The sequence below is a fragment of the Pestalotiopsis fici genome (genome assembly GCF_000516985.1).
Source record: "Pestalotiopsis fici W106-1 unplaced genomic scaffold PFICI_Scf_4, whole genome shotgun sequence".
NCBI lineage: Eukaryota > Fungi > Ascomycota > Sordariomycetes > Amphisphaeriales > Sporocadaceae > Pestalotiopsis > Pestalotiopsis fici.
The window spans coordinates 1273334-1297619 of NW_006917094.1; the positions used below are offsets into that span (position 1 = coordinate 1273334).

A 24286-nucleotide genomic window follows, 5' to 3' on the forward strand; every position below is an offset into this window, starting at 1 on the left:
GTGCGAGAGTAAACTTGGGTTCTTTGTCGCCCCCGTACTGATGCCAGGCAACCAAAGAGTGACTCTAGGCCGACCGTTTGTTCAAGGAAAACCCATTGTTCTTGATGCAAACGCGGCAAGTATCCTACTCCTTTGGCACGTTGGGCTCCTCAAATCGTACCTTGCCAGCGCTGACATCTGGGTAGACGTCGAAGCGCCTCTGGCCAACGAGCGGGATGTTCTTGCGGGTTTCTTCGATCTTCTTAGGATCAATCTCCCAGCTGACAATACTCTCCTTCTCGTCTGTCTCGACCACAATCTTGGCCATGGGATCGGCGATCAGGCTGTGGCCCCAGGCGTGGTATGTGGCACTCACATCGCGCGCGGGACTGCACATGGCCACATAGATCTGGTTGTCCATGGCGCGGGCCTGGGCCTGCAGGCTCCAGTGCAGAGGGCCCGTGGTGGTGTTGAAGGCGCCAGGGTACACGAGAGCAAAACAGCCCTTGCGCGCGGCAATGGTGGCCAGCTCTGGGAAGCGGATATCGTAACAAATGGCCACGGCGATCTTGCCATAGTCTGGCAGGTCGACAATGGTCACCTTGTTGCCCGGTGACAGCACGTCGCTCTCGCGGAATGTGATCTTGCCGGGAATGTCAATATCAAACAGGTGCACCTTGCGGTGGCTGGCCAACAGCTTTCCGTCTGGTCCAAACGTCAGTGACGTGTTGTAGTACTTCTTGGACGCCGGGTCCGGGTCCGCCTCTGGTATCGAGCCGCCGACCAGGTACGTCTTGGTCTCGGCGGCCATGGCCGACAGCGCATGGTACGAGGGCGACTTGTCCTTGGAGGGCGGGCTCGGCAGTAGCGTCTCGGCGTACGAGGGGAAGTAGTCACATCCGTAAGGCGAGTTGAAGCACTCTGGGAGCACGATGATCTTGGCGCCGTCCTTTGCAGCTTCAAGGACCTTGTCCCGGGCGTGCGCAAGGTTCGCGGCCTTGTCGGCGCCACTGGCCAGCTGGATGCAAGCCAGCTTGACTGGCTGTCGGAGGACGGCGGAGACGGACGTGGCCATTGTGCGGGCAATTGGCTGGAACAGCTTGTGAACGGGTAATGATGAGGTGGATGGCAGAGACCTGGCGAAGAGACTCAGTCGCCTCAGAAATGTAGTCATGGTGGTCGCATTTTCCGTCGGACATCAACCCGCGAAAGTCCGCAGAAGCAGATGCGAGATCGGGAACAATTGGGTGGAAGCTCCTCTTTGCTGGTTGGAGGGTCCGCGGGGACTGAGCAGTTGTCGGCGGGGTAGACCGATGATATAATCCCAGTACCAGGGTACAACAATCGCGCTTTGCCCCTCCTTCGGACAATGGGCTTCTGCATGGCAAGAAGCGCATATATTTCAAAATGCATTACATCTCATAGTGAATATGCTACAATATGATCATTATAGAGTGAGCAATGTTTATGTCCAGATCCAAACATTTCAAGGTATCTTACGGAATAGTGGTACTCGGGACTTGAGAATCGTAGATCTCCGTAATTTCTTTGAACAACAACCAGTCACATACATGCCATTGTTGATCTCGCATAGACTCTGGAGGGAATTTGAACGGGTCTACTAGCAGGTCATTACTTGGCCAAGGTGGATTGCATGTTTGTCTTCATTCCTGGGTTTGCATTTCTATCGTGGCCTCGCTCCGAGGCTCACAGCTGGCAAATCTTCCCTGATTCTACGCCGGATTTTTGGTAACCTCTCCCAGATGTCATTTTCATCATTGGTCGTCTTAAAACTCATGTCGCATCTGTTCCCCCGATCGATCAATCCCACTTCTATTGCAGAGCCTGAGCAGCAAAGTTGGGGAGGACGAAAGCAGCCTCGTGAATGCGCGAGTTGTAGTACTTGCACTTCTGAACCTCCTCCTCGGGAGTCCACTTTCGCAGGGGCTTGGTGACATCGCGACCAGCCTCCTTGCAGCAGACCATGAAGCCAATCTGGCCCGAAGGGTAGGTAGGGATGGTGGTGAAGCCGTACTCGGCAACGGGGAAGACGGTGGCGCAGTCCTTCTTGACCTGCTTGATGAGAGGCAGGTGGAGCCACTGGCTCTCAGCTATAGTGGCATCGAGTCAGCAGACAGACTACGGTAAATAGCACTAGTCTTTCAAGCAATCACGTACCCTGAGTAGTAATGACACCACCCTCACGGAGAGCATCGTGCAGGAGCTGGAAGTAAGGCTTCTGGAACAAGCTCTCGGCAGGACCCTCGGGGTCGGAGGAGTCAGTGATGATGACATCGAAGCAGTTCTTGTAGTCATCCAAGAACTTGAAGCCATCGCCGACGTGGACCTTGACCTTGGGGTGCTTGTAGCTCTCGGCCATGCCAGGAAGGTAGGTCTTGGACAGGCGGATGACAGCCTGTTGATCAATGTCAGCACCAAGACTTGCCGTAGTACTTTTGTCTCTCTCTCTCTTTCTCTCTCTCTCTTTTTTCCGCAATCATAATTCCGCACTGGCTGCTCACCTCGTCAATGTCGCAGAGAATAGCCTCCTCGACGCAGTCGTGCTTGACGACCTCACGGAGGACACCGCCGTCACCGCCACCAATGACCAGGACCTTCTTGGGGTCGGGGTGAGAGAACATGGCCAGGTTGGTGATCATCTCCTGGTAGGAGAACTCATCGTACTCGGTGCACTGGATGACATTGTCCAGCACCAGCACGTTGCCGTGCTTCTCAGACTCAAAGATCAAGACATCCTGGTACTGGCTCTTCTCGTGGTGCAGGACCTTCTTGACCTTCAGAGTCATGGCCTGACCTGTATGGCTAATCAGTCCTATCAGCCATCATGTTGAGACTGCTGTCCCGACTTACCAGCCCACATTTCGGAGATTTCCCGGAACCAGCCATCTGCAACACATGTCAGCTTTGATGATCATTCTTTCTCATCTGTTCCTCCGTATTTCCGGTCATGTCATGTAGAATATCGCCAATGAACCAAACAAGTGTAAGCAACATTGCCAGGGGTTTTGTCAAAGGCGCCACGGCAGATCGCGGGCTATAACACGACAGCGGCATCTTTTGAAACAAACACATGAAAAAACATAGCAATTTTTGGCAACTGCGACATGAGGTGGCTTACCCTTAATGGTAGGGTGCGTAATCTCAGACATTTTGGCGGTTTCTTGTTGAGCAACAGAATAAGCAGATCTGGTACTGAAGATTCTCTTTTGAGATATTGATGCGGTGTTGAAGAAACTGCAATTCTGGTTTGCGGCACCTCTACTACAACTACTATTGTGGATACTTTTTTGCTGCTGCTGCCCAATCGACCAAAAGTTTGAAAAAATTTTGTTGGCTACAAAATGGGGTCGAAATGCCGCACCCAACCGTCGTATGCCCAATCCCGTAGCTTTTAAACTCATGAAGTGGCTGTAGGGCTGCATGAAAATGCTTGAGAGCAAACTTTTGAGGCCTATTGCACTGAAGGAACAAGAGAGTAGTGATACTTGCTACACAATCTCGGCCTACAGCTTTGTCAAATTGGGATTTTGATAAGACATGAAAATTTTCTTTCCCATCTTGTGGTTAACGGCACGCATGTTACGGCGGAGAGGCCCTAATAAAGGCCCCAATGTGGCGCGCTCGGCGGTTTCCAGTCGTGCAAAGCGCCCCTCGAAACTTCGGACGATGCTGCGGAAGGCCATGCGACAGGTCGTCCACGTCCATCTTGGAAGCACATGGCCGCATCGTACCGATCAGCTGGTTCTAGAGACGAATGCTATACTTTTTTGCGTCTCATGGTCATCCTGTCTAACCCATGTGTCCGAATCATCATATTCTCATGCTACTAGGCATGTTGGGGAAGTATTGATGCCTACCTAGGTAGGTATACTACCAAAACGAGGAATTCATACGACCAGAGTATGCCGAGTGTAGTTGATGAATCTCGTTCAGTGATATGCACATGCACCAGACGAGCCTTTACAGCACGTTGCAATGCCGGTTGCCAGAAGAAGCGTAACACAACTCAACAAGCAAGTCGAGCCTGTGTGCCCGTGCGAATGTGAATGTAGTATATGTGGTGCGCGAGTTGTCCGTTTTTGGTGAGATGAGGCTGTAATATTGAGGCGGGCCGCAAGTAGACCCATTTCCAGGAGAAGGATGCGGTAGCAAGCGGCAGGAGCATCAAGAAACACTCGTGCGAGAGAACCTTTTGCTCCTCCTCGTTTTGGGTAAACAATAACTCATGCGAACTGAGCGCAAGCCAAGCGAGTTTGGCGAGATGATGGAGTGTTGCCTTGACATCTGATCTGACTGCTTGATATGCACCTAGGAATCCTAAAAAGCAACATCCCGATTTGTGTGTTCACAGTTGCCGTCCGCGTACGTGCGAGCGAGCAGGTACATGGTACAAGCAAAACACCGGTGCAATGATGGACTACACGGTAGATAGGTAGGTAGTCATCAACGAAACTAAAAGTAAGGAAACTACACGCTGAGAACACATTGGGGCCAAAAACATGTATGTAGGTACTCAGGTTTTCCGGCCACAACATGAACCCCATCATGGCAACGTGGAGGTGGTTTACCGAGCGTGCCGCACGCAGCAAAGCACGTACGTGGTTGGCTGGTTGGCTGGCTGGCTGGCTGCTTAGAATAGAAGATAGAGTATGTAGCCCAGAATTGCTGCCTTCTAGAAGCTGCAGGTGGCAATCCAACCAGTAGCTGCAATATGGAGACACAAACTGCATCCTGTCAGCATGCGCCGCAACTTAATGGCTTGCCGTTGAAGGGCAAGTTTTGTTTTTTCTTCCCTCATCAGCCAGCGGCGGCGGATCTTCATGTCAGCAGTGGCGGCACGGCAAGAACGGGCAACGAAGAGGTCCTTTTGTGCCCCTGGTACCTATCTTGTGCCTCTTGTTCGCATGTCGAATGAGAGAGGGAGGAGACTCGGTCAGCTTCTCCAATATGTATATTTCAAAAAGCTCATCAAGTCGCCGCGTGGTCGTGGATGGGTTCGGTAAAGGGAATACGGTTGAGAGCTAACCGCCGCCGCTCTATAAAATCTTGACTCGTGCGAGACTTGCGCCCTCAAGCTTGATGGTCTAAGTCAACTCTAAAAATACGCGATGATGAATTGACAAGTTGGAGTCGATATCCAATGCCGAAACGCCAGGGTGCGCACTGTACGCGGCCTGCGCTACCTATTACCCGGCAAAAGGTAGGTCCTGTCACTTGATGAGACAAGACCTGAACTGTGAACAGGGTATTGTACAGGAATCTGCGGAAGAGACCTCTTGTCCCCCCTGCGCCGGCGTGTCTATCATCCGCTCAGCGAGTGTGCCGAGTCGTGACCCTGCTCATCGGCTCGCGTGTCTGCCCTGAATAACTCTCTTTCGGTGTTGATCTCACAGCTCTGCTCTGCGCTAGTGTACGGATACTACCGTTTACTTTTGCTCACTCTGTTAGGGAGGATGGGAAACTCTCCAGCGGTCAGGGATGCTCGAGTGGGCCGGATCCATCCCGCAAAGTGAGCAGCGGCAGGGCCACAACATGATCAATTGATGAGCCTGGGAATCCTGTCAATCTATACCCTTCTCGGCACTGCAGCTTGCAGACAAGACACATGGGTTCGGATGCGCTAACGTGGCAGCTAGGGTCGCATCTCTCTGTGCGTGGGCAAAGGTGTGAGTGTGTGTGGTCTGGTATCTAGCCTCTAGGGCCCCGGGGAATTTTGTTTGCTGATTTTATCCAAACAAATCTGAACCAGTCGAGGCCAATTGAGTAGCCATCGGGGGCTGAAACATACATATATGTACATGAACTGCATGCAGTATATACACTACAGATGTATGTGTGTAGTATTATGGCATTCTATTTTAGCAGCAAGGGTGGTCACCGAGGAGCAGTCGAGGAAGGGATAATGACGAATTTCTTCTGTGCCAGACCTGTTCAATCCTTCTTCCCATCGCCTCTCTTGTTCGCTCGACTGAAGGATCGAGGTTGCAGGCCGGGCCATCACAGTGCATTTCATTCTTGCTGATTGCATTTCTTCTGCATGTGTTTTGCTTGAAAAGCAGCGAGTTAACAGATATGTACCCAACATACCTGCTTCCCATATCCATATCTACGCATTCCATCCACTTCTGGATAGTTCTCTGTAGACTTGCTTGCCCGCTTGCTTACTGAATCCACGCTCAAGATGAGTTTTTTTTTTTTTAAAAAAATAAAAAAAAAAAAAGTGCATCTTAGAGTGCGCTGCCGATTCCTGTCACATCTTGTTTCGTTGCTCACTAATGAGGCAACTTATTAGCGTTCATCTCGTCCGAGCCCACATTCGGGCGCCGTTCCCCAGTCTCATTAGCTTTTTCGAGCATGGTCTGCAAAGCAAGCATGGCTTTTAGTCCTGGCGAGCCTGGATCCTGGGTCTTCTTGTCATGGGCAACTTCTTGAGCGAGGTGGGCACTGCTTATTAGTGTACAGGGCTTTAAGAGGAGGGGGGGCCAGTTTCGCCCACTTGGACTGCAAACGATAGCCTCTGATTCGATTGCGGCACCTCCATGGGTCAGCTTCTCTTCGTCTCACGTTTTCAACGGCTTTTTTATTTTTCCCTCATCTTGTGTACCGTACCGACCGCCTATCGCCGTACCGGCAGCAGGTACTTTACCTCCCTCCAATGTCCATCCACTACACTAACAACCCTCTACTCCATCATACTACGTAGATTACATTTCCTACCTAGTATTCTCTCAAGGCATAGTCCATACCATATGGACTGCACTTGGCCGGACTTGGTACGACGCCGCTCGCTAGCATCGTTAGTTGTTAAACGTAGTCCCTCAATCGAAGGTGACCTTCGCCCTTATGGAGAGATGGTCCCAAGTGAGACGATCGTTCGTCGCTGCATGAAACCTTGGATGATGACAAGACACAAAGACAGGCAGCGGTGCAATAATACGACGACGCTGATCTTGCCCCCTTCTCGACGCGCAGAATGGAGTTGAGGTCGAGAGCTGGAGCAGAGCCTGACAACCTGGCTGGGTGCCAGGTGGGTGGTGCCCCGGAGAAGGCAACCCATTCAAGGGCCTGCAGCGGAATCCAATATACAGTGTGCCGCCTGCATAAGCCGATTCTTAGCTGCCCAGGTATGGATGTACGGTAATAACCCATCAGTCGAAGAAGGCATTCAGGTAGGCAAGGCAGTTGCTGGACAAATACAGTATGCGCATACGGTATCTACATCGTAGTATTATGTACTAGGGGTATGCAGACCGAAACTGATCCTCGCCATCCGCCTTCGAGTTTTCAGGTTCTCCCTCACCCTCTCCAGTACGTATTGTTATTGGCGTGAGCTTCTCCTTTAATACCGCCTCTTTTCAGGTCAGCACAGGCCTGCGCTTTGCCTTCCCAAGGTCTCCTCCAGAGTTCCGCTGCGGTCATTTTTTGGGGCACGATCTTGCATCTCTTTTTCTTTTCTTCTTTCCCCTCCCATACTCTTTTTATCCTCTCGTCATTTTCCCTCGCCAATATCCCAGGGCTGTTGCTTGGGCTGACATCAAAGAAAAGAAAAGATCCGCTGGGACCAGGACCCGGGATCATCGTCACTTTGCATGTCTGTGCCTCTTCGTCCGTCCTCTCCGCCTGGCACCTACCGACCTACAGTACGCTTGCCTAAGCTCGGTACTTATCTTCCGCCGGCCTGCCTGGCTGTCTCATCTACGTACTGGTGAACGCGAAACGCTTAAACTCCAGGACCAGGTCCCAAAAAGTGATAAGTCGCTAGCTTCGAGCGAAAGGGGGCCACTGGGTCTGTCTTATCCTGGGATAATCCTAAAGAAAGCTTTCAAAGCCACGCTCTCGGCCAAGCTTTAGATCTGAAGCACCCCCATCCATCTCAATTCATCTCATTATTACCATCATTCGCAGTCATTCATTACTACTACTCCCGCTACTACTTCCTGCTACTACGTACCTTTTTCCATTCCTTCTTCCCCTTCCCCTTCTTCTTCTATCTCTCTCCCCCCGGCTCGCCTACCGTCTTCGCATCTCTAGAATATTAGTGCGCGTGAGGTCACTCAAATCATCGGGAACTACACTAGAGTAAACCCGCTGTTCCCGCCCACGGTAACTTCTCTTGGTGGATCGAGAACACAAAAAAAAAACGACCTGTAAAAAGAGTGCCGCCCCAACAGTCCCGCGGCAGCACAATACCTTAGTGCCCCGCCTCGCGCAACGAGTGCACAGCGTTCCGATTGATTTCGAGGACTTGCCGCACTGCCCAGCGTTCAAGCGCAATTAATTGTGCCAAGATGTGTTTCGGGAGCAGGAAAACGGATGAGGAGGGACAGAACCGATCGCGCGAGCTCGACAAGATTATAAGGCAAGATGAGAAGAGGTTGGCCCGTGAAGTGAAGCTCCTCTTATTGGGTATGTCGTCTTCGAGTCATATTTCTTGCTTCTGCAGCGGCTAGCACCATGTCTCACAATTTCCAATTCAATGCTGCGGTGAGGGTCGCTAACACGGACAATCCGCACAGGCGCCGGTGAATCGGGGAAGTCGACGGTCTTGAAGCAAATGAAGTTGATCTACGCGCAAGGCTTCAGCAAGAACGAGAGACTCGAGGGCAAACCGGTGGTCTTCAACAATGTGGTTCAATCATTACGGCTGATTTTCGACGTCATGAACGATCAGTCGATCGAGTTTGTAAACAAGGATAATGAGGTGAGGGGAAAAGCACCTACCACTGCGCAACCGTTGGCTGCGCACATGAACTGTTCCCGTCCCGCCGCATACATCTGTGATGCACCTTGTTCAAACTGTGGTCGCAGGAACTAACCAATTGCCACGAATAGAAAAACCAGGCGCTACTTCTCCTAGATTGCGAGATTTCCCCCAACGACAATCTTCCCGAAGACCACCTGGACCCAATCAAGGCACTCTGGGCCGATGAGGGCGTGCAAAGGGCTGTGCTGAAAGGAAACGAATACGCCCTCCATGATAACCTTTCATAGTATGTTTCGCAGCAAGCTGGCTAGCTTGACTCCTAACCACAATGTGTGCATGCTGCTAACCATGTGCACAAAAGCTTTTGCGACGACCTGGACCGCATTTTCACCAAAGGCTACATCCCCAACGACCAAGACCTGCTGCGATCGCGATTGAGGACAACTGGAATCACGGAGACCATCTTCGACCTAGGCCAATTGACATACCGGATGTTTGACGTCGGTGGTCAACGATCTGAACGAAAGAAGTGGATACATTGCTTTGAAAATGTCAACTGCCTGCTCTTCCTCGTCGCCATTAGCGGTTATGATCAGTGCTTGGTGGAGGACAAGGATGGCGTAAGTCAATTGTGAGACTCTTGAGCCGAGCGCGCACTGAACAATGCCTATACAGAATCAAATGAATGAGGCGCTTATGCTGTGGGAATCGATTGCAAACTCACATTGGTTCACAAAGTCGGCCCTCATTCTCTTCTTGAACAAGATGGACTTGTTCAAGGAGAAGCTGTCCTCAAGTCCAATCACGAGCCACGGCTTCGTTGATTACCAAGGGCCCCAGGATGATTGGAAGCAGGCCAGCAAGTATTTCATGGATAAATTCAGGGCTCTTAACAGAAACCCCGAGAAGGAAATCTATGGTCACTTTACCAACGCAACCGACACAAACCTGCTAAAGATCACCATGGGCTCCGTGCAGGATATGATTATCCAGCGTAACTTGAAGCAGCTCATCTTGTGAGTCTTCCGACCTCAACTTGGGTTTCGATATTCTCTACTCTACAGCGCGGACTGCTTGCAAGCGCAAACCACCCCCCCGGGACTGCGTCCGCGCCTCCCCTGGCGTCCAAGAGGCGGCATCTCCTTTGGTGTTTCGGTTTCTTACGGATCAGCAATCCAAGAAACTTTGACCAAGGAGTGATTGCTTTCAAGGAACTTTAAAACGTGGAGGAAGAGCCAGGGCTGAGACTTTGCAAAGGATCTAGCATTGCGCCTCGATGCAGAAGGTGCCCTACCCACGGATTCCTCGGCCGCCTTTTCCCCCCGAACTTGATCATGTTTGGAATTCGCAGAAGCTTATACCAAATCCTTCACTTCAGGCCCACGTTATGATGCTACTGCATATCGTCATCCTATCTCACCAACACTCTTATCCCGCCCGCGATGTCCGAGCACGTGCGCAAATACGACACTTCAACAACATACACCAACACCACTACCACCACTACCACCAGCAGCAGCAGCAATAGCAACACTTCAGTCATCACACCCTCCCGGTCGACCCAAGCCTTTGATACCAACTCAGCATTGCTTTTTTCACGATCAACTGTTTATCATCCCTTACCGGCATATCTACATATATGGGGACCCGGTCGCGAGGGCTTTCATGTCTTGACGGTTGCGCACTAGCCACATCACGAAAGCGAATATCTCATCCTGTATCTGACGGATTTGGTTTTTTATGCACAATCGATACCTCAAAAACCTTTCCTTTTTTCTGGCATCAACAAATATAATGACGAATGACGTGGGGGAGGGTTTGGAGCGGAAGAACTTAGAACCAAACTTGAAATAGTTGGGTCAATATAATGCAAAAGAGGCATACGCCCACATTTGGGGCGTGAACTTCTTGGGCTTAGATTTCCAATCACGATCGAATTTCTTTTGCATCCGTTCTAACCCCGTGAATAGCTCTTTGATTCATAAATTTGGCATATATTGCAAGCACTCTGTATGACCGATCACGTCCCTTATGATGCCCGCTGCATTTTGTGACGCATATAGCACGCAACCAAATATGGTTAATTAGTGTCTCATCACCCAACGGGCCATTCTTGGATGAAGGTCGGGTAAATATGACTATTTTGACGTCTTCCCTCGTCATGGCATGGAATCCTTCCCTATGCCGTAGAGTGGACTTACCTTGAAATTCCCTTCAAATTCCTCATTGGGTTGGTTTGCGAATAATCATAATATTGACAATCTCCGAAAGGCCCATCTCATCGATGCATTGCGCGGGTGTTAAGTGTGGATAACCCCGGAGCCCGCCATACAACCTTGAAGTGTTCCATCTCCAGGGGCATTGGGGGTTAGAGGGGTCGAGCAGCCAATCGTTCCAGTGCTGGCGGGTCCTCCCCCCAAGGAATTAAGGTTCGGGGGAGTTGCGTTCCCCGGGGCAGCGACGCTACTGCCATATGGTGCGTCCGCGATTGGACGGCGGCGACTGGGGTAAACACCGATCTCAATGATTCTTGTTGACACATCAACTTCAGGCACCGCTTTCACTTCGTATTCAATCTGGTGGTGAATCCTGCTGCTAAACAAGCGAGCAAACTTTAGACTTCTGTTGCGTAGCAGAGATGCGACCTCGTCAATTGGTTTTTATTTACTCTAAATTCTAAAGTGCGCTAATCGTCATCGGTATCTCGATACCATCTGGCATCAACCTTGCGCAACAAAGATCGCATTAGCCCAGTCAGCCATCCACAGCTCATGCTCCAAGTGTGAAGGACCTTGAGTATAGCTAGGATTCTAGGCGAGCGCTGTCTTTGCCCACTGTGGTGCGCCTAGTCGCGATGGAGAAGGACAGGTTCATCCCTTACCGGGAGAGGGATCCAAGCAGTACCACGGACACTGGCGGCTACGAATCGTATCGAGCCTCAACAAGAGCGGTTCAGCCGAGTCAAGCCGCGCCAGTGAACGATACAGGCTGGTGGGCGCGGATGAAAGCGCGCCATCCGGTTCTAGCCAGGAAGCGTGGGAAAGCGCTCATCGTTTTCATCTTGTGTCTTCCTCTTCTCGGTCTTCTGGGACTGTTGGCCCTTCGGCATTCGGACAGCCAACATGGAGGCAGTGCGGCGGGTGGCGGCACATCCAATGCCATCACTGATGATACCTACTTCTACGGGCAGTCAGAGCCTGTATACCCGTCGCGTTAGTAACACATTCCATTGCGTCGCTGCTATACGTATGCCTTGATAGGAACTGACGATGCAAAATAGCGTCCATGGCCAGCACAGGCACTTGGAGCGACTCCTACACAAAAGCCGTGACACTTGTACAAAGCATGACGACTGAAGAAAAGATCAGCCTGACGACGGGAGCTGGGGCCGGCAACGGATGTGCTGGAAGCATTCCTGCAATCCCGCGCCTCAACTTCACAGGCATGTGCTTAATGGACGCCGGGCAAGGACTTCGCGGGACAGATTTCGTCTCTGGCTGGCCGAGTGGTATCCATGTAGGCGCAAGTTGGAATAAAGAACTTGCAAGACAGCGCGCAATCGGAATGGGCGGCGAATATAGGACAAAAGGCGTCAACGTCGCCCTGGGGCCCGTAGTTGGCCCGGTAGGAAGAATCGCGACTGGCGGTAGAAATTGGGAAGGATTCTCTACTGATCCATATTTGTGTGGTGCTCTGGCCGCCGAGACTGTATCTGGTATACAGTCCGCTGGCGTGATCACAAGCACCAAGCACTTCATTGGAAATGAACAGGAAACCCATCGAGTGCCGGCCAACGACATTGAGGCCGTATCTTCGAATATTGACGATAAGACTATGCACGAACTCTACCTCTGGCCGTTCCAAGACGTGGTCAAAGCTGGGACGGGGAACATCATGTGCAGTTACAACCGCGTCAACAATTCGTATGGTTGCGCCAACAGTAAAACACAAAACGGGCTTCTCAAGACAGAACTGGGTTTCCAGGGTTTTGTAGTGTCTGACTGGGGCGCCTTGCACGCAGGTGTTGCTTCTGCCCTTGCTGGGATGGACATGGTTCAACCTGACGCAGCTGGGCTTTGGGGAGACAAATTGCTCGAGTCGGTCCAGAACGGTTCCATCTCGGATTCAAGACTTGACGACATGGTTACTAGAATCGTGGCTTCCTGGTTTCAAATGGGCCAAGACCAGGATTTTCCCCAACCGGGTATCGGAATGCCAGCCGATCTGACAAAGCCGCACACAATTATCGATGCCAGAAATGCTTCTTTTAAGCAGACTCTGCTTGATGGGGCTATCGAGGGCCATGTGCTCCTCAAGAACACAAACTCAGCTCTTCCGTTGAAAAAGCCCAAATTGCTTTCCCTCTATGGGTATTCTGCCAGAAATCCTGATCAATGGAATTATAATGCGACCGGAGGCGTGTCAGCTTGGATGTTTGGAGGCGAATCAGCATTTCTGGGCCGCTACATCTCAGGCGCCTTCGATCTCGATTCTTTGGGAGATATTCCGCAGATCGCTCCTGACGGCACAATCATCAGCGGTGGCGGCAGCGGAGCAGTCACGCCTTCATATATAAGTTCGCCATACGATGCTATCAATGCTCGAGCGTACGACGATGGAACGGCTTTGTTCTGGGACCTCTCTAGTCCTGTTCCGTACGTTGATGCTGCGTCAGATGCCTGCGTAGTAATCGTCAATGCCTTTGCCTCGGAAGGATATGATCGAGCCGGTACACATGACGATTACACCGATGGCCTGATCAAGCACGTGGCAGATCGTTGCTACAACACAATCGTGGTCTTTCACAACGCAGGAATCCGTCTGGTTGACCAGTTCATTGACCATGAGAATGTTACAGCACTCATATTTGCTCACTTGCCTGGCCAGGACTCGGGCCACGCCCTGGTCTCACTGCTCTATGGGGAGTCGAATCCATCAGGAAAGCTTCCGTACACTGTTGCCCACAACGAATCTGATTACGAGGATTTGCTCAATGCTGATAAGGCTGATGGAATCTTTGCAAATTTCCCCCAGTCGAATTTTACAGAAGGCGTTTACATTGACTATCGACATTTCGATGCCAAGAATATTACACCGCGGTATGAGTTCGGTTTTGGCTTGTCGTACACCAGTTTCAATTATACGGGTCTCGAAATCAAACAAAATGACACGGCAAACACCGATGAATATCCGACAGGGGACATTGTTGAGGGTGGCCAGTCGGATCTCTGGGATGTCCTAGCCACTGTATCAGCACAGATCCTAAACATAGGCGATGTTGACGGAGCAGAAGCTGCTCAACTTTATGTGGGCATCCCAGGAGCACCAATCAAGCAACTCCGTGGTTTTGACAAGCCGTTTATCAATGCCAGTCAAACAACAACGGTGACTTTTGACTTAACAAGACGCGACTTGAGCGTTTGGGATGTAGTCGTACAAAAATGGCTCTTGCAAAACGGGACCTACGACGTTTACGTGGGGCCGAGCAGTCGCATTCTACCATTGCAAGGATCACTCAGCATCTAGAAGCCCTTCGGTGGCGGCGGGAAGATGGGAGGCCTAGAAGCAATTGCATTGTGGCTTGAAACTAGCGGCCAATTGGAAGCACTACAACAAAAAAGGCGACCCATGATGGAAGGAGCTGGGTATAACAACTCGCAGGGTTTCCACGGAAGCAACGAAGCGGTTGTACTTGGCTTGGACCTTGAAGGGGTTGAGAAGACGTTATGAACTGCAACGAATGAAAATAATGAGGAACGAAATGGATGTGGTAATGGACACACTCGGACAATCTTGTCCTGCGATGTGGAGGAGGAAAACACGGGAGCATCATAAGTGAATTGGACTGAGAGATTTGACTTGGCCAAACTTGTCAATGTTTAAGAAAGCATGATTTGGAATCTGCGGCTTGAACCGGTCTCGGCCTGGCCTTGAGTGAAGTTGGGTTAGGTTGGCTTCCAAATCATTGGACCCGTGCTGAAAAGAAATGACCAATCAGAGAGACGATAATGGTGATGGACCTAATCCCGTGGGAAGAATGAAGTGATGCGTGTCTCGCGTCTATGTGAGCCAAGGAAAAGGGTCCAAAGTGACAAGCTTACATGGCGTATTAGGTACGTGGCTGTGTGCTTGAAAGTTGAAACCGCCCAAGATCATATTCACATAAGCCAAGAGAAGTTTTCCCGCCCTATACTTTTTGTCGGGCGACTTTTTGAATTCAACGACTCTTCTTTTTACCGTGTTGGCTGGTTCGCAAACATCCTCGCCACCAGTCTACACGGGTGCTCATCTTCAACTCATGGCCATGACTGACATGACTGACTTCTATTCACGACGTCGCTACTGAAGAAGGATTCGCTGCCGATTATAGACGAAAGGTAAACTAACGTCATTGTGAGGGCGCATCGCAAAGGCTCACTCACATATTATGAGCTGCTCCGACGGGACGCCTCATTAGTAGCACACAGACGGACCGACTTGGTGTCACAAGCCATTAATATTGTCCTTCTTCTTTTCCTTCGCTCTTATGGCCTGATGGCTCTTTTGACTGGACTTATTTTTTTATTTTTTTATTTTTTTTTCTCCCTCTGATGGGCGCTCCAATTCTTCCGACTCGTGCACGGCTCTTAGACTTCTACACCCCGCCCCTAGCGTTGTAGTTCTCATCAAGCCCACTCGTGGCTGCATATGTTAATATACGTACATGCATTTCTTACCCCTACGCGATTTGCACTTTTACTTACATGGCTACCTATATACCTTGCCTTGTTTCCACTTCCAGACTGGCCAGATACTGCTCTCATGATATGACGGGTATTTGCGGACTACTTTTACTTTCCTAGAACGAACCATCTGGTTTGAGAAAGGGTGTCGAAACGACAGAAGTCTTGCGCGTGCCAAAAGGCAAAAAGAGCGCTTGTCCCGTGCAGAGTAGTACAATGGCGGCGGGCTCCGTTCTTGCAAACGTTTCCCCCGTCGCTGGGTTCGGTCGGGGGGCTGATGAGGATTAACTGATTTGATTGATTTCCCATTCTTGTCCCTGCAAAGACAGCCACATTGTCTGAGCCGTGGGCATACCCGCAGCCACGTATTCAGCTTCAACCCTCCAGGTCTCAGCAGTGACAGTTTGCACGGCCCGGCGGTCCCAGATTGAAGTGAGACTCAATTGATTATCTCATGTGCAAATGCATGAGGGGTCTCGGACTCTACCTACCTTGTACACTTTGGAAGGGTGGTTGCTTGATGTCGTCGGTCGGTTCGTGAGGTATCGTAACTTTCGAGGGAGGGGGTCTACTAAGGCGGGGGTCTAGGCCGATACTTGGTTTTACCATTCTGGTTTCAAGCTGGAATCGACCGTCGGTACAGTGGATAGGTACATTACATGCCTTGGTTGAACCTACATTACATTAGGACCTGCCACATGTATATACGAACAGCGAGCGCCCCCAGAAACATGCCAGGACATCATACCAGACAGACTACTACCTACTACTCCCACTACTACCTACCACCCAGCTTACCTGAGCTGCATCCATCAATCATCCCAAAACTGCTCTGCGACCTTTCAAAAGACAACCACGGGCCCGGAGACAGCCCGGAGCACCCGGCATTGCCTCACACCTCTCCGCTACTCATTAGCGCAAAGACTAAACGGTTGATCATCGAACGCCCACGACATCTTTTTTTTTTTTCCCTTCGAGAAGGCGAAGTTGGCATGAAGCCAGGGAAGCATACCCATCGAGGCCCCAGAAAGCACTAAAGCATCAAATCGCCGAAGCCACTGGAAGCTGAAGTGAAATCCAGCCCCCCCAAGCCAGCGGTGCCCAGTCATTGAAACCCACTACACACGCCCACTCTAAAGGCCCAAAGATCGTCCCGACCCCTTGGCGGCGACTTTTTGGCTTTTTCTCTCATTGGGCCAAAAAGCTGGAGCTCAAGCTGAAGCTGGAGCTGGTCTTGTAGGTACATTAGCCAATGCCACCAAGGAACCCGATGCGTGCAAAGGCAACGACCCTTTCATCCGCCTGCTGCTTGCAATTGGACGCATACTACTACTAAACATTACTACTACCAATTATTGCTACCGCTGCCACCACCTCTCAATTTTCCCGGTGCCTCGGACAGATTGCCTGTCTACATAACACGCACAGAGGCACACAGGCAGGCAGGTAACGACAGACGGACTGAGAGCGATCACCACACCTCAACCAGACCCCAGCCTGCAGTGCTGCTCCTCCGTGAGTGTATGCGCGCGCGCACCTGGTCTAATCCAGTGCTTCGATTTACCTTTCAGGATATCTACACTGTCGCCTCCACGATGGATACAGCGACAATGACGAGGCCAAACGCGCCCATGCTCAACGGCCTGTCGCCCATCTCGGACACATCGTCCCTGGAACACCACTCACCCCACACTCGAGATAGGGCGGATGTCGCCTCCTTTGCGCCAGACCCGCGCAACCACAGCCACAGCACCGCACAACAACATGCCGGCGCTGATGGCTTTGCCCACCGGGCCTGCGAGAAGTGTCGCGCATCAAAGAGGAAATGCGATAAGACGCTCCCCTATTGTACTAGATGCACACGGTATGCGCCTCCTTGCCCTTGGCCTTGTCGCAATCCTCCTCTCAACTGTCCATCGGCCCTAACGCCTTCATTTTCGGGGATAACCTGGCTGGACTTTTGGGTGCTGCACCTCATGTTCACAATCCACGTGCGCAAAAGTTCGGCAGAGAACGAGTACCGCTGACCATGTCTAATCTAGACTGAATGCAAAATGTGTATATCTTGCCGACTCTGTGGGATCAAACCAAGGCACCAATGGTGCGCCTTTGGTCATCTTCCAGCCTCGTGCATCGTCAAACGATGTGCTACTGAGAAGCCCTGACCCACTTCAGGAGATCGCGCCATCTCAGATCCTCGCTCTCATTTCAAAGGATGCCCAGGCTGGTGAGAACACGGACTGGACTGATGGCGTCCGAGCCTACTATGACTATATCCATTCGTGGTATGCCGTCGTTCATCGCGGCTTCTTTGAGCAACAATTGTCTGGAGGCACCCCGGCGGGGGACACTCCACCAGGCCAGGTTACTCAGGTTTACTCACCCCCACTCACGAGCTCGCCGCCCTCAGAGACATCGCCCCCTACCTCGGTCGCGCACATCATGACTTCACCCGGCTCGGTGCCGGAGCCGCAGGTCAGCCGCGAGTTCGCCCTCGTCATCGTCACCATGTATTTAATCACCCGGCATCGACTCACCAAAACCGGAACCAGGCCAATGTATGACGACTTGTACCACTTTGTCAAACGTATCGTGGCTCTGGCCTTTTTGGAGAACAGGGTTCCAAGGATTGAGCTCATACAGTGCAGCGCGCTGCTTGCAATGTACGAGTACGGTCACGGAGATTCTTGTCTTGCTTACAGGACCCTAAGCGAGGCCGTGGCTGCGGCGAGGGTAGTAGGGATCAGACCAGGCCAGCTCAACAGCGATGGCGATGCTATGTTGCAAATTGGCACCAATGTTGAAGAGGAACAGAAGAGCTGCATTTGGTGGAGTTTGTTCATCCTGGATCAGTAAGTTTCCGCGTGGCTCGCTTTTCTCAACCAAGATCGAACGAAGTGTGCCGATTTATTATCCGAATTGTATTAATCATAACTACAGGTTCTTGCACAGAGATAAAATGGCTGAGAATTTCCCCTTCGTTATGGAAAGCCCAGAGATGAACACTCTTCTCCCAGCGTCAATAACGCCACCAACGCCAACTCAATCAGGACGATTTGATGTCAAATATCTCTGCGAGCAGCCAACGCCGCCTCGGCAAAGGTTGCCCATCAGTGTTGCAGTAGACACGCAAAAGTTGGAGCAATTTCAGCTTTCAGCTAAAATTTCCTGTCTCCTCCACCGGGCTCTCCGACATGAACATTATAGCCGGACAAGACCTGGCTATCTTCCCCCAGTCACCTCTTTCTCTAGCTTGGATTCGGAGATTCGAGCAGCAACACAAACGCTTTTGCGAGATGATGTAACTAATTGGCAAGTCACTCTTGACTGCTTCGCCATGGCTGTTTCGTAAGTCATATGCTCACGCACTACATCCTCACAAAGGCTTGCATCGCTCATGATGACTCTGTAATCTGCATACTAACATCACTTTGCAGAGCGCTTTTCAGTCTCTATTTGCCATACCTTCCCGTCCTGGAGAATAAAACAAGGGATCAGATACAACAAGACCATGACCTGACAACAGCACTTGCTGCTCTGCGCTTCGCTGCACAGCTTTCAGTAGATATCAGCTGCAAAGCAAACGTGGACATGCAGAGAACGGCAACTCAAGAGGCATCAGCACTGAAGTTTGTTGTTGCACCGGCAGCACCTACATGCTATCTCGTGGTCAAGACGTATGCAACGCTACGCAAGATTTTCCCAGAGGAATGGCAGCAGTGCCAGGACGCCATGGAAGCTAAATTTGAAAGTCTCAAGATATTTGCTCATCGTTGGGGAATTGCTGGTAAGCGAATTTTCAAACCCCGAGTTTGTTCTCGTCCTGACTCCTCTATTACAGAAAAGATGATGTGTCAGCTCCAAGACTTGGCTGGCTTGGATCGACAGGATTTCCTCAAGCCTGATCCACCAACACCCGAGTCCATGAACAGTAGCAGCGGGCCCATGGACATTTGTCCGTGATAGTTTCTCACGGCGACTATGGACACGAAGCTAATGCTTTCACCACAAATCACATGGAAGCCACTCACAATTCATGAAAGCAAGACATGAAACGAAGACGGCTAGTCGAAACCAATCGCAAGTACTGCTTTCGCAGCTCATATTTCTTGAAAAGACTATTGGCGCCCAAGACTTGCGCGTACCTCACCTACGGATGAGACTCAGCGGTTGGAACCAGTCCCGCAGAAGACAGTAATGGGTTCTTCTTCCAGTACACTGCAAGACATTTCCCAATGCAATGGTCAATTCCGTTATCACTAAATATAGCGACACGGAGACGCATGCAAATCAATATTCACTTCATTATTAAAGTGCCCGCCAACGTGGCGCGACACCAAGAGTTCATTTCATTGCATCATCATATGGTGGGAGTTTGAAAGAAAACAAGAGGTGGGAGCCTCAATAGTATGATTATTCTTTTGCCGGCCTGGGGAGTTTGGCGAATGGGAAAATTGCATGTTGCATTGATTGGAGCATTTCTAGCAACGGCCTGGGATCTGGGAGCAGCCTGATTTGAATCTTTCAAGGAAATATTCCATACCTTGATTAGCCACTGTGATACCCATTTTCACATATTCACAAGGTACGGAATCAAGCAACGATTTGGTACGGAGGCGATTGTATTGATAGGGAGGATGCTTAGAAAAAATTGAAAAGCATGCAGGCTTTCGAGTAAGCATCGGCAACTTAATTAAACTTTTACCATTTATTGTATAGATGGACATTGTCACAATCATACTTGATGCTTATATGCTGGTTCGTGCTTGGCACAGTATACTGGTAGCAACAGGTCAAGGCAAAGGAGACCATTAACTGAATCAATATATTCGGATAGCTTCCTAGAATTTATTGATTCTTTTTTCCGGGCGTATCCATGTCCAAGTTGAGCATGGAGGGAATTTATCGAGTTGGGAAGTATTTCGAGTTTATTCTGATTCGAGTCGGGTCGTTATCGCTGTTAGCGCACCCACTCAAAGTATGCTGCATCCATCTACCTCAAAGCAGCGCTGCGCCGCAATCCCCCGGTTGTAATTCCACTGAGTATGACTAGGCTAACTGTCCTTGGCATGCTGACAACAAGCTTGCGGCACTGTACCTCCTATCATGGCGAACATAACGCAAATGCAAGCTGAAGAAGGTTTTTCAGTCCACGAATCGTTCGGTACAGCATCTGTGACTCTTCATTCTCGCTCACGTGCTGCTGATTGTTAGTTTGAGTTGGGCTTTGGTCCTTGACTGCAACATGTCGACTGCAATGGCCCTGGTGATCCTGGGCGGCGTCACGACGACCTATGTATTTCTCTTGGCACTGTTGCGTTCGACTCAGAATGATAAAGAGCCTCCAGTGGTGCTTGACTCTATTCCCTTTGTCAGCCCTATCCTTGGTATGGTTCGATGGAGCATGGACTTTTATTCCGTCATGAAGTGAGTGTCAACGTTTTATTTGTCTGCTGGCACAGTCTCAACAAAGCCTCTGCTAACTACGCCGATAGGAAGCGCTTCCATGATTTGCCAATGTATACTCTGAGGATGCCTGGCGCCAGGATATATGTCGTCAATGCGTTGGATCTCATTCCTGTGGTGCATAAACAATGGCGCACGCTCATATTTGCGCCGATCCAAGTGAAGGCCGCAAAGGCCGTCATGGGCGTAAGTCAAGGCGCAGTCGCCATTTTGGAACGCGACATGGTAACCGAGGCCGGGTTTGTCAATGGCATGATCAAGGCCACTCATCCTACAATGATCAATGGTCCAGCACTGGAAGCCTTGAATATCCGAGCCTTTGAGGTTCTTGATGTTGCCTTGAAAGGGCTCAATGCCCCAACGACCATATCCATGTATTCGTGGATTGACGAGCAAATCATGCATGCTACTACAGAAGCCATCTACGGGCCCTCGAACCCGATGCGTAATGCTTCAAATCTCGAGCACTGGCAGTAAGTGCCCCAATGTAGGTGAATATGCTGCTCCAGGCTAATCCCGTCTACTCAGCAAATAACATCCGGCCATCATGTTTCTCATGTTGGACCTTTTACCACAAAACATCTTCTTCAGATCAGCCATCAAGAGTCGAGAAAGCCTTGTCAAAAGTTTCGCAAAGTACTACAAAGAGGGCAACTACAAGCAAGGATCCGAATATATTCAGCAGTTCACCAAACACTGTATTGACCAACATCTACCCGAGGCCGACATCCCGCGAGTCTTATTGGGAACTGTCTTTAATAACGTTGCCAACAGTGTTCCTTCTGCCTTTTGGGTTATTTACCGCGTGTTCAGCAACCCTGTGGTCCTGGAAGAGTGCCGCGGTGAGGTACTGCAAGCTGTCCGGCACGAACCAAACGGGACTTCTTCAGTCGACATGAGCTACATCCTCAACTCCTGTCCGATTCTTCTATCTACCTACCAAGAGGTCTTTCGCTATCACGGCATGGCCAATTCTGTACGTTTCGTCTCGGAAGACCACATGCTGGATAATAGATACCTGCTCAAAAAGGGTGGACTGGTCATGATATCAGCCAAAGTTCAGCACAAGAACCCGAGTGTCTGGGGCGAGAGCGTGGACAAGTTTGACCATCGACGCTTCATGAAGCAACAGAGCGGCGGCAAACGGTCTTTCGCGGTCGCGTTTCGCGGGTTCGGCGGGGGAACCACCCTCTGCCCCGGCCGTCACTTTGCCACCAGCGAGATCTTGCTGCTGACGACCATGCTCCTCCTGCGCTTTCATGTCCGGTCGGCAGACGGGAAGCCCTGGGTCCTCCCGACGACGGCCAAGTCATCTCAAGCGGAAGCCATGGAACAACCGGACGCAGACATCAATATCGAACTGGTGCCACGACCAGATGTCGTCGGCCGGACATGGCGTATTGTTTCCTCGGGGCAGCGAGGTGTTGACCTGATGACACAGGCATAAGTGCATAAGACCGTTGCCAACCTGAAAGTTCTAGGTATCAACACGCCAGAGACGAAAAGGTGGCTAACTTCGTTTGTATTTATAATCCTCGATGTTTGTACTCTAAATAGCTTCCCAAAATATTTTACATTTTACCATCTCGTCGCATTTATACACATGTTTGCATTGAGACTTACTGGCGATCATTTATAAGTGTAGCCGCCGTCAATGACAAACTGTTGGCCCGTCGCAAAGGCACAACGCATGCCGAGCAGATATGCCTCTGCTATCTCCTGGACCTTGCCTACATCCTTGACGAGCTGCTTCTCAGCAAAGCCAGCCATGGCCTCTTGGCCGAGCTTCTCCAGCATGGGGGTGCGAATGGCCCCGGGCGAGACATTATTGACCCGGACCGGGGCCAGGTCGACGGCGAGGGCCCTCGTCAAGGTCTCGACGGCGCCGCACCAGGCAATGCTCTTGGACAGGCCCGGGAACGGCTTGCTTCCGTGGATGCCAGAGGTCAGGGTGATGGAGGAGCGGGCGGCCGCCTCGAGGTAGACGCCCGGGTGCACCGTCACCAGCTTGCCCAGCAGCAGCGGGCCCAGGTAGCGCACCGTCCAGGACGAGTAGGCGTTGGCGGCCGTGGCCTCGGACAGGGGTGCAAAGTCAAAGGCGTCCCCTGCCGTGTAGGCGACGTGATTGAGGGGGCCGCCCAGCTCTGCGACGGCGGCCTGGAGGACCTTTTCCAGATTGGCCTCGACGGTGTCGGTTCGGGACAGGTCGGCCGCCGTGCCGGACACGCTAGCGCCGGGGTAGATTGACTGGAAATCGGCGACCGCGGCGGTGATTTTGGACGGGTCCGATGACGAGAGAAACACCTTGGCTCCCCCGGCGAGCGCTGCCGATGCGACGCCTTTGCCGATGCCTGCTGTGCCTCCGATGACGAGGACCCGGGTGCCTCTTAGGGCGTCGACGTGAGGCTGGCTGCCATGACTCTGCGACATGTTCTGACAATAAAGTGAAAATCTCCGAATTGAATCGTGGTAAAGCGGACGGTATGTGAATTGCAGCAGCTTGGATGTAAACGATCCTAGAAAATAATAATGAGTATAAAAGCCAATTGACCAACTTCCCACCGGTAGACTATAGCTGCATTTTTGTAGACCTCTTCTGTATGTCATCTGAAGCTAAACATTGCGGCCGGCCATCGTGACTCATCCGGAGAACTAGAAGCGACCATGAAAGGGATATGATATAGTTCAAAGTAAGCTTATGCCTCCATGACTTGTGACTTTGGGACGGCGATGAAAACATTCGGCGTTCCGGCGGATCATTTGCCGGCCGTAGCAATTGACGGAATGTTTGGTTCTACATGGCTCATAATACTCGTGACAATGACTTGGATCTACCGCGCAAGTTATAAGTCAAGGTCTCTAAATATAGATACATAGGTAAGATTAGGCGGCTGTCGCACTACCAAAGTATAATCCCACTAGAGCAAGCTCTGAATTGGCGGTGAGTGCAATTGAATCATAGAATCTTTAGCTGATTCGTGACCTTTGTGAGTATGTTGACGTGGGATACAACATCTATCCAGAGACGGGAAATTTGACGTGTTGACTAATGTGAACACAGGTATGCAGGCACCCGTTCGACCCCCACGAATGATACACTACTACCTTAATGTACTGTTGTGTTGTATTGGCCGGCCAATTGGCTCTGAGGTGACCGCCAAAATAGGCAGCGCAATGGGTGACACGCTCTATGTCAGGTACAGATATGCACTTGCATGCTAACGGGCAGTAAGACACGAGCTTTGCGTACTTGCACGGCCCATTTGCACCTGAAAAGGCAGTTTCTGTCATGAGTTTGAAGTGTAACAAATGACCCAAGTGGAAATAGACCAAAGCATCATATTGTACAATCTATAAACGGATCTCGACCAATCGTACAAATCGTATTCCAGCA

General features: G+C 50.9%; 8 protein-coding genes across 8 annotated transcripts; 5 read left to right on the top strand and 3 right to left on the bottom strand.

Annotated features, from left to right (window-relative positions):
- Positions 1-124: 124 nt before the first annotated feature.
- Positions 125-1153, bottom strand: PFICI_06364 (hydrolase C26A3.11; the record flags this gene model as incomplete). The annotated part of the gene is made up of 1 exon (XM_007834945.1): positions 125-1153. The coding sequence occupies one exon, from the start codon at positions 1151-1153 to the stop codon at positions 125-127; it is 1029 nt and encodes a 342-aa protein (XP_007833136.1).
- A 659-nt stretch (positions 1154-1812) lies between these two features.
- On the bottom strand, positions 1813-3149 carry PFICI_06365 (Spermidine synthase; the record flags this gene model as incomplete). Its single annotated transcript, XM_007834946.1, has 5 exons — positions 1813-2090; positions 2158-2395; positions 2502-2794; positions 2851-2886; positions 3119-3149. The coding sequence occupies 5 exons, from the start codon at positions 3147-3149 to the stop codon at positions 1813-1815; spliced, it is 876 nt and encodes a 291-aa protein (XP_007833137.1).
- Positions 3150-8288: 5139 nt separating this feature from the next.
- On the top strand, positions 8289-9724 carry PFICI_06366 (Guanine nucleotide-binding protein alpha-2 subunit; the record flags this gene model as incomplete). Its single annotated transcript, XM_007834947.1, has 5 exons — positions 8289-8406; positions 8517-8701; positions 8833-8990; positions 9066-9324; positions 9380-9724. 5 exons carry the CDS (start codon positions 8289-8291, stop codon positions 9722-9724), a joined length of 1065 nt encoding a protein of 354 aa, XP_007833138.1.
- Positions 9725-11558: 1834 nt separating this feature from the next.
- Positions 11559-14230, top strand: PFICI_06367 (beta-glucosidase M; the record flags this gene model as incomplete). The annotated part of the gene is made up of 2 exons (XM_007834948.1): positions 11559-11916; positions 11985-14230. 2 exons carry the CDS (start codon positions 11559-11561, stop codon positions 14228-14230), a joined length of 2604 nt encoding a protein of 867 aa, XP_007833139.1.
- Positions 14231-17036: 2806 nt separating this feature from the next.
- Positions 17037-19389, top strand: PFICI_06368 (uncharacterized protein; the record flags this gene model as incomplete). Its single annotated transcript, XM_007834949.1, has 5 exons — positions 17037-17290; positions 17469-18278; positions 18367-18774; positions 18864-19213; positions 19268-19389. The coding sequence occupies 5 exons, from the start codon at positions 17037-17039 to the stop codon at positions 19387-19389; spliced, it is 1944 nt and encodes a 647-aa protein (XP_007833140.1).
- Positions 19390-20671: 1282 nt separating this feature from the next.
- On the top strand, positions 20672-21369 carry PFICI_06369 (uncharacterized protein; the record flags this gene model as incomplete). The annotated part of the gene is made up of 2 exons (XM_007834950.1): positions 20672-20853; positions 20922-21369. 2 exons carry the CDS (start codon positions 20672-20674, stop codon positions 21367-21369), a joined length of 630 nt encoding a protein of 209 aa, XP_007833141.1.
- A 70-nt stretch (positions 21370-21439) lies between these two features.
- Positions 21440-22339, top strand: PFICI_06370 (uncharacterized protein; the record flags this gene model as incomplete). Its single annotated transcript, XM_007834951.1, has 1 exon — positions 21440-22339. The coding sequence occupies one exon, from the start codon at positions 21440-21442 to the stop codon at positions 22337-22339; it is 900 nt and encodes a 299-aa protein (XP_007833142.1).
- A 182-nt stretch (positions 22340-22521) lies between these two features.
- PFICI_06371 (uncharacterized protein) lies at positions 22522-23322 on the bottom strand (the record flags this gene model as incomplete). The annotated part of the gene is made up of 1 exon (XM_007834952.1): positions 22522-23322. The coding sequence occupies one exon, from the start codon at positions 23320-23322 to the stop codon at positions 22522-22524; it is 801 nt and encodes a 266-aa protein (XP_007833143.1).
- Positions 23323-24286: the final 964 nt, after the last annotated feature.